This window comes from Nicotiana attenuata, chromosome 2 (genome assembly GCF_001879085.1).
Source record: "Nicotiana attenuata strain UT chromosome 2, NIATTr2, whole genome shotgun sequence".
NCBI lineage: Eukaryota > Viridiplantae > Streptophyta > Magnoliopsida > Solanales > Solanaceae > Nicotiana > Nicotiana attenuata.
The window spans coordinates 26846858-26855629 of NC_031990.1; the positions used below are offsets into that span (position 1 = coordinate 26846858).

The 8772-nt window shown below is 37.1% G+C and overlaps 1 protein-coding gene across 3 annotated transcripts in view; it reads left to right on the forward strand.

The window, feature by feature from the left end:
* Positions 4023 to 8772, forward strand: part of LOC109205894 (proline-rich receptor-like protein kinase PERK8) — a 6621-nt gene continuing 1871 nt past the window's right edge. The window contains exons 1-8 of one of the 3 annotated variants that reach the window (XM_019368657.1): positions 4057 to 4156; positions 4419 to 4476; positions 4650 to 5763; positions 6370 to 6783; positions 7059 to 7142; positions 7565 to 7635; positions 7818 to 7894; positions 8406 to 8553. In XM_019368657.1, the coding sequence (XP_019224202.1) occupies positions 4863 to 5763; positions 6370 to 6783; positions 7059 to 7142; positions 7565 to 7635; positions 7818 to 7894; positions 8406 to 8553 (1695 nt within the window). In that variant the 5' untranslated portion in view covers positions 4057 to 4156; positions 4419 to 4476; positions 4650 to 4862. Of the gene's footprint in view, positions 5764 to 6369; positions 6784 to 7058; positions 7143 to 7564; positions 7636 to 7817; positions 7895 to 8405; positions 8554 to 8772 lie in introns of all 3 variants that reach the window. The other 2 variants (XM_019368653.1, XM_019368664.1) reach the window with 2 other exon arrangements.

Here is an 8772-nt window from a genome sequence, read left to right on the forward strand (position 1 = left end):
AGACAACTTTTGTATATTCTTTCAGATCAACCTTTTACAAAGTGTTCTTTCTTCTCAAGTTCGTATCCCCTCTTCTTTACTAACTCTTCCTATTTATAGGAGACATTTTCCCAAGGAACCCTAAAAGTAAAACATAAAGAATATTCAAAAGGCATACTCTTCATGTCTCCCTCTAAGTTTAAACTATCGTTAACATCTTGTTTCGGCTGACCGCTCTTGGTCGTCGTCCTTCGCTACAATGACCCTCAAACGTTGTGTTATAGTAGCTTCGTTCCGTGTCTTACTTAGCTGTTGTCGTGGTTGCCAAATTTGGACCCATACAATAATAATGACATAGATGGAGATTATACATATCATATCAAAATAATATTCTCTTTTGTAGATAATAAGTTGGAGACTTAGATTTTTCTCCTTCTCTTAACTCTCTTTTTCACTATACAATTTCATTTCTTTCATGCACACTACAATATTTTCGCATATACTACACAAGGAAGAAACACCACTATTTATAGGTGTAAAATCTCTTCCATAAAATAAATAACAAAGTAGTGGGATAATAAAATTTTAGAACATGGTTGGTGGTTACAAAATATAAGATTTAATAGGTAATAAGTGGTAGATCATGGCATTAGTGGTTTCAAGAGTTACACCAAAATAATGACCATTTTCTTGCCAATTTATAATCAATATCTCACAAGAAATAATGCACTTTAATATTATAATTTTAGTATTAAAATGCACTAACACCAACATTCCTCAACTTATTTTAATATTAAAATAAGAGAGTGTACCAGTTGAAGGGAGGATATTATGCATAATGAATGTGTGCTCTGCATTGAACCTCCACTTAGTTAATAGCGATCTCTACTTCAGAGTCGGTAGTGGTCTTAGACTTGAACTATGACTACTTTAGGGAAATAAAGTATCACTGCTTACACATAATAATCAAGGTGTTGACATGAGCTTTATTAGCCAGCACCTTACGACCTTGTGCTATCCCAGTTTTCATGAGTGTTTTTTTAGAATAAGCTCAATTCTCATAGGAAGCGGCCTACTTCCGCACTCACATAGGTGACATCTATCAAGGGTGCTCCTGTAACTCTAACACCCCACTCATACGAGCTACACATTTTCATTAAGAGTTAATAAGAATAACTCAACCGCGCAAATCGTTACAGGATAAATGCACTCATATCATAGGGATGGAACAATAATAAAAATAGTGCATTTCAAACCAGGCCATCATATGATTCGTCCTTCCCATTGAACCTGGTTATAGGATCTCTAGTCCCCAGGTTGGGTTTTCTCATATATGAGTTATGAGTTTATGGGCTTCAATCTCATCCCCCTTGATGTACTCCAGACCCTTTCTGTTGCCAAGGCCTTGGTTAGTGGATCTGCAAAATTATCACATAATCAACATCAATTTTACCACTTTTCAAACATAACTCAATATTGTATTTTCTCCTTGTAGGTCTGGATTTACCGTTGTAATAACGGTTCTGTACTCTACCAATAGCAGTGGTGCTATCACAATGAATTAAAATAGGAAGAATTAATTTTTCAAAATAAGGAATTTGAAATAATAAACCTCTCAACCAATTCGTTTCCTCACTAGCTGAAGCTAAAGCAATTAGTTTAGCCTCCATGGTAGAGTTGGCAATTATTTTTTATTTTTTTAATTTCCAACAAATAGCACCACCTCTCAAAGATAAAATGTTCCAATCGCATCAGAAAAGCCTTCAAGTACAACATGATATTTTTTATAAAATAAGCCATAGATTCTTGTTCCAAGAAAATACCTCATAACTCGTTATGGCATGCCAATGTTCATTACCTGGCTTGCTTGTAAACCTGCTAAGTACTCATAATCTCAAATCAAGTGTAATCAGTCACATATTCTCAAGCTTCCAATTAAGCTAGCATATTCCTTTTGATTTATCACATCATTGTCACTTTGTACAGGAAATAAGTGAACACTTAAATCAAAAGGGGTTGCAAAATGCTTGCAATCAATAAAATTATTTTTTTCAAAATTTTCTCAACATAATGTGACTGGTCAAGGAAAATTCCATTACATGTTCTAGTAATCTTCATTCCAAGAATGAAATTTGCCTCACCCAAATCTTTCATGTCAAAATGGCTACTAAGCATGCTTTTACTTTCTCCAATAACATTCATGTTAACCAAATATTAATAAATCATCAATATAGAGGCAAATAATAACATGTGAATTATTCCAAGACTTATGATCGATGCACCCATCCCACTTTTTGATTTAATCAACTTTCACTCATGCATGAATACTCAAAATTGCCATGCAACATTATTTTATTTCTTTTCCCTCCACTATTTCTAGAATTATAAAAATTTATTTTTCATGAAAAAACATATCACATATTCGTGAAAAATATAAGGTAAAAAGTTTATACCTTTCCTCCACATGAGTTAAGCAAGTGGAAAAATACTTTACCCTACCATCTCTCAGCGAGAGTGAACTTCTGCCCTGATATCCGCTATTTTTTCAACTGCATAATTTTTTTTTGAATCTCTTAAAATTGTTGGTGAAATTACAAGAAATTACAGTTGAAAATAAGATGAAGAAAAATAAATAAATATTCTTCAGCCTGAGGCGCGGATATCTCGCTCGCTTTAAAGAGATTCAAGCCCACTGCGATAGTCTTCACAGGTCCAGCATTAATACTTTTGACTTGTCCCCTCCAGGATACAACAACCCGACAACGTCGTATGACTCGAACAAACTCTGGACAAGTTGTTGAGTCCAAAGCTCCACAAAAATGAACACCTTCCTTCAACAAAAATAATATACTCTTTTGTAGATAATAAGTTGGAGACTTAAATTTTTTTCCTTCTCTTAACTCTCCTTTTCACTACACCAATTTCATTTTTTTCATGCACACTACAATATTTTCCCATATACTACACAAGGAAGAAACACCACTATTTATAGGTGTAAATTCTCTTCCATAAAACAAATAACAAAGTAGTGGGATAATAAAATTATAGAACATGGTTGGTGGTTACAAAATATAAGATTTGGTGGGAAATTAATGGTAGATCATGACATTAGTGGTTTCAAGAGTTACACCAAAATAATGACCACTTTCTTGCCAATTTATAACCACTATCTCACAAGAAATAATGCATTTTTATATTATAATTTTAATATTAAAGGCACTAACACCAACTGTTAGTGAAAGAAGATTGTTTGATTGAAAAAGTGTCTCAAATATAACTTCTTTACCCGAAATTTTGTTTGAAAATTTTGTAAGCAAATAACTTTTCCAAAATTAGTTTTCAAGCTCAAAAGTAGAAACTCAATCTTCAGGAGGAGGAAGAAGTCATTGTAAAGTCTAGTATGACAAACAGAAATCAACTTTGCTTTCAACATCAACGTGCACAATTCACCGCATCTACTCTTGCCCTTGTTAAAGCAAAAGCATTATTCTCTCGTTAGTTCAACAAACTTTATGGTATTCTAACAAGTTAGTATATACTTCATATTCAAAATTCCACGTTGGTTTGTAACGTCGCAGCAGCATGAAAAAAGAAAGAGAAAAGAGAAGAGATATTAGAAGCAAGGATTTAACTTACATACGCTTAGTAAGTGTAAATAAATTTTATAATATTTTGCACCAAATAGCCTCTTATATTTTAAGATAATAATCTCATTTATATATGGAAAGTCTCTATATTTATTTTGAAAATGTTAAACTTTTATTTCCATATTAATATTATAGAAATTAAACTCAAAAACGAAAAAGGAAAAAGAAAAGAACAAAGAAGAGAGTAAAAAAGGAGAAGATGAAAGACAGTAAAAAAGGAAACCTAGCACAACACCGCCATTGTTTACGCGTAGCCGGTAATTAAGGGAGTAATTTAGTGAGTCATAAATTACTGCTAATAGCAACGTACATTGTTTTTCCATAGAAAATGACAGTTATAAACTGACAAAAGAATAAGATCGGAGAAGACAACTAGAACTAGTAGTAGTTTACTAAAATATTCTAAACGTAATGTAGGGTCAATGACTAATGATTGTCTGTTTACAATTGTTGTGCAGAGACCACAAAACCGAAAAAAACCTCATCCTTGAACATGGGCTTCATGATGTTTTCTTTGACTTAGCTTCTCGGTAACGTTCTTTCACACATAGAAGAATGTTTATTTATCTTTATTCTGCACAATAATTAATTTTTTTGACGTAAATGCTGAGTCCATCACCATTCACCAAGTCTTTTTCCCTAGGCCTCACCATGTTGTGTCTTTCTTGTTCAAGATTCTGATTTACTAAACGAAATCAAGAAACGACTATTTCGAAGTCGCACCCACGTTCCCCATTTGCCTACATTTCATTTGTTTAGTACATACAGCTTTACCATTTCTCATGTTCTCAGGCTCCTGCCTGAAATTGAGCAAGACCCAGAAGTCTAAGAGAAAGCAGTGGGTTAAGAGGTAAGTCGAGTTTTGAGCTACTAACATTGTATTAATCTTTTTCCTAATGACAATTTGAGGGATCTGGGTCTGTCAAGTTTTCCTTTACTACTGTATCTAGGTGCCGCTGACTTCAGTTTTGGTGCATTCTCATTTTCTCTTTCAAATCTGTTAATAACTTTGTTTAATTATAGGGTTTATAGGACTAGTTTTGGCTTGAAAGGTTGATTCTTGGCCAGTAGTGCGACTTCAATTTGAGGCTTTCATATGACACAGTAGTTAAGATCTGGGAAAAAGGGTTTTGCATTCTTGGATATTTGGCTATTTATGTGCAAATGAGGGGTTTTGGGAAATTCCAATGTGGATTTTAGAGGAGTACTGCATTAAAGTTGAGAACTTTATTGAAAATGGCCTCTCCAGATTCTTCCCCTTCTGTTTTTCCACTCCCAGTTTTCCCTGCAGCTTCACCTTCAAATTCTAGTTCTAGTACATCTCCTCCTCCACCTCCAGACTCTTCAGCTCCACCTCCTCAATCCTCTTCTCCACCAGCTCCGCCTTCTCCTCCTCCTCCATCAGAGTCAAAATCACCACCTCCTGCAGAATCTCCTCCACCACCACCTCCGACAGAAGCACCACCACCACCGTCAGTATCACCGCCGCCACCGCCCTCACCACCTCCACCTTCTCCTAAGGCTCCTCCACCTGCCAGTGCCCCACCTCCAGTTTCATCTCCACCCCCACCATCACGAGAATCTCCTCCTCCAGCCCCTCCTCCTTCCCCACCTTCTCCCCCTCCAGCAGTTTCACCTTCCCCTCCACCACCAGTGAAAAATCCATCACCACCCCCTGATTCTCCACCACCACCACCACCACCACCACCTGTTGTAAACCCGCCACAAAACTCCCCTCCACCTGCCGCATCAACACCCCCTCCAGCTTCACTGCCATCTGCTCCTCCACCTGTCCCCTTAACATCTCCACCCCCTTCTATTTCTCCTCCTGCTCCCCCTAATAATGCATCTCTAGCTGGAGCTCCCCCTCCATTACCTGTGCCTCGCCTTCCTACAGAGAAGCCCACGGCTAAATCAACTACCCCTAATCCTGCTAGCACTGCAGATTCAAGTCCCAGAAATGGTGGGGGACATAGGACTAGAGGTGTAGTGGCAATTGGTGTTGTTGCTGGGTTTTTGGCCCTTAGCCTGGTGATTCTTGCTGTCTGGTTTACACGGAAGCGAAAGAAAAGAGAGAGCGCATTTAATCTCAATTACTTGGGGCCCTCTCCATTTGCTGCTTCCTCACCAAATTCAGGTATTGCTTTGCATAGGTTCTTGAATTTCCTTATGGATTTTGTTGAGTGGAATTTGTTTATTGGCTAAATCATTTTAATTTGCCAAGGGTAACTAAATGCATCCATCCTTACCGAACTCTTCCTTGCATGGATTACTGTAGTGGTGACATTGACTAGGAACTATTGCAGTTGAACAATAATGATCATTCTAATAGAAGGAATTTGCTTTAAAATGTATATAAGCTCCTTGTAAAAAAATGGCATATAAGCTCTGTTTTTCGAAATTACAGATGGCCCATCTGTATTACTATCGGAAGAATACTTTTGCTTCTTTGCATGAAAATTTGCTCTATCCCTTTTCCTTTTGCTACAGGGTTGAGTGCAGGTGCACGCAGTAAAACTTTCTCAAGAAAAATAGGATTTTGAACTTTTGTGTAACTTGGAAATCTGTTTGACTTTCCACTTATTGTTCAGCTTTGAAGTATAAAGTATGGGTCAGAAAATTGATTTCGCTGTGCCAATTGTTCAAATTTGTTTTCAAGTATTGTTCACAGTTTATTTTAAAAGTTTAACAACCCATCCTCTTCCCAGCCTTTGGAGCCATAACAAAATACTTATTTTTCCAGATACATCATTCCTAAGATCAAGGTCCCAACATTCTACTTATCTAGCTGCAAGCGGCTCGCAAAGCAATTTTATGTACTCTCCAGAGCATGGCGGTATTGGAAATTCAAGATCATGGTTCACTTATGAAGAACTAGCTGAGGCAACAAATGGTTTTTCCTCTGAGAGTATTTTGGGTGAAGGTGGGTTTGGGTGTGTTTACAAAGGTGTTCTTAGTGACGGAAGGGAAGTCGCTGTCAAACAGTTGAAAAGTGGAAGTGGACAAGGGGAACGTGAGTTCAGAGCAGAGGTTGAGATTATCAGCCGTGTACACCATCGTCATTTGGTTTCGCTCGTAGGTTATTGTATCTCAGAGCAACAAAGGTTACTTGTCTATGACTTTGTGCCAAACGACACGCTTGACTATCATCTTCATGGTAAGATCGGTTTGAAATAAGGAACTGATGAATTAAACTACTTGGATTACTGTTCTCTAGATTCTCTTCTCTATGATTGAGATCTCCAAGTCCACAATTTCAAGATGGGTTGCTTATTTCTTTTATATGGCTACTAATGTCCAAAGACATGACTAGCTGCTAAAAATTCTACGGCCAATTGGCCTTCTGTTGTGCCGCATTTCAGTGAACATAAACATTCTCTATTCTCAGATGTGATGCCAACTTAACTACTATCACTTGATTGAATGCTGCAGGTAAAGGCGGGACTATGGATTGGGCTACCCGAGTAAAAGTAGCTGCTGGTGCAGCACGTGGACTTGCTTATCTGCATGAAGACTGTAATTTCCTTCTTCCCCCATATCAATAGAATTTCCTTCTTTCCTTTTATATTTGTATTTCCTCTTGTCCATTAAAGCCTAGGGCTTCAGGAGACTTAATAAAAGGAATAATGGAGACAAAGTGGTTAGAGGAGCAGTTTTAGATTTCTGCAAAGTTCAGATGCAAAATACCAAATGCACGCTTAGCATGTGTTTTCCATCAAATTAACCTGATTTCGTCATTCTTCGATATAGAAATGTAAAACCTTGACTAGTCAATGCAAACTGCATTGTTTATTGATGAAAACTAACACTAAAATAGACCAATCTGTTTAGTTGTAATGTGCCGTGGGCTTTCTTTGGTAATAGAGCATATTGTTGTTTTATGCAATTTTCCTTTACTGATTTAATCCTTAAAATTTTGCTAATTATGTCATTCTCAGGCCATCCCCGCATTATCCATAGGGATATCAAATCATCAAACATTCTCTTGGATATCAACTTTGAAGCACAGGTATGCCAATTTATCCAACCTAAACTTATGTTTGTGACTTGATATTGTCATTGTTTGTTGAATTTAGGCAACTGAACCAAATTTCTTGTGTTCCATGCTTTAATGGAGTATAGAAAATCGTATGCGTTATGCCTCATAGTGTATGCATTTTATGCCATTTTCAATGCATTTTCTCCTTGCAGGTTGCAGATTTTGGGCTTGCAAGGTTAGCAGGTGATGTCAATACACATGTGTCAACTCGTGTGATGGGAACCTTTGGGTAGGTCATACATGTGCTAAGTCTTATTTAAAAGAAATCTATTTTGGCCTCATATGCTGTTGCAATCTTGTATCAACTGACAATATCCTTAAACACCTTTGGCAGTTACCACAAGTAATCTCCACAAACTGTAATCCTAAACCTGCTTTTACTTTTAAAACTTTTATTACTCTATGTCACTTCCGTTTCTTTGAACCTCAGCGGAGTCCGTAAATTGACCTTAATAATGACATAAATTGATTTCCCACTTGTAAGAACAGCCTAAAGTTGGTTTCATCCTCCAATTAGTAACTTTGTGCTCGTGTGAGGGCAGGATTTAGTCTTCAGTCAAACAGTTGCTTTTATGCAGCATCTCACAACCATTATGCAACTGTTGGCCGCCTAGATTTTCCAATTGACCCTGTTTTCCTGCACAAAGAAATGGGCTAAACTGATATTAATCGAAATGACTTATTTTTAGCTGTATATGATGCTTGAGCTGATTACTTGATATTAACATGAATGAGTCCAGATACTTGGCACCAGAGTATGCATCTAGTGGAAAATTAACAGAGAAATCTGATGTTTATTCATTTGGCGTTGTGCTTTTGGAGCTTATTACGGGGCGGAAACCTGTTGACCAGTCTCAGCCCTTAGGTGATGAAAGCCTGGTTGAATGGGTAAGTTCACATTTTTATTTTTTGTTAATTTCCTGCAATGATTAATGTTGATGCTGACTTAAAGAGAAACTAAATATTGAAACCTGGGCCCAGCATGGAGAGTCAAAGGAAATCTTTTATTTTGAAGGGGGGGGGGGGGGGGTTGTTGTAATGTTGATGCTGACTTAAAGAGAAACTAAATATTGAAACCTGGGTCCCAGTCATGGAGAGTCAAAGTGT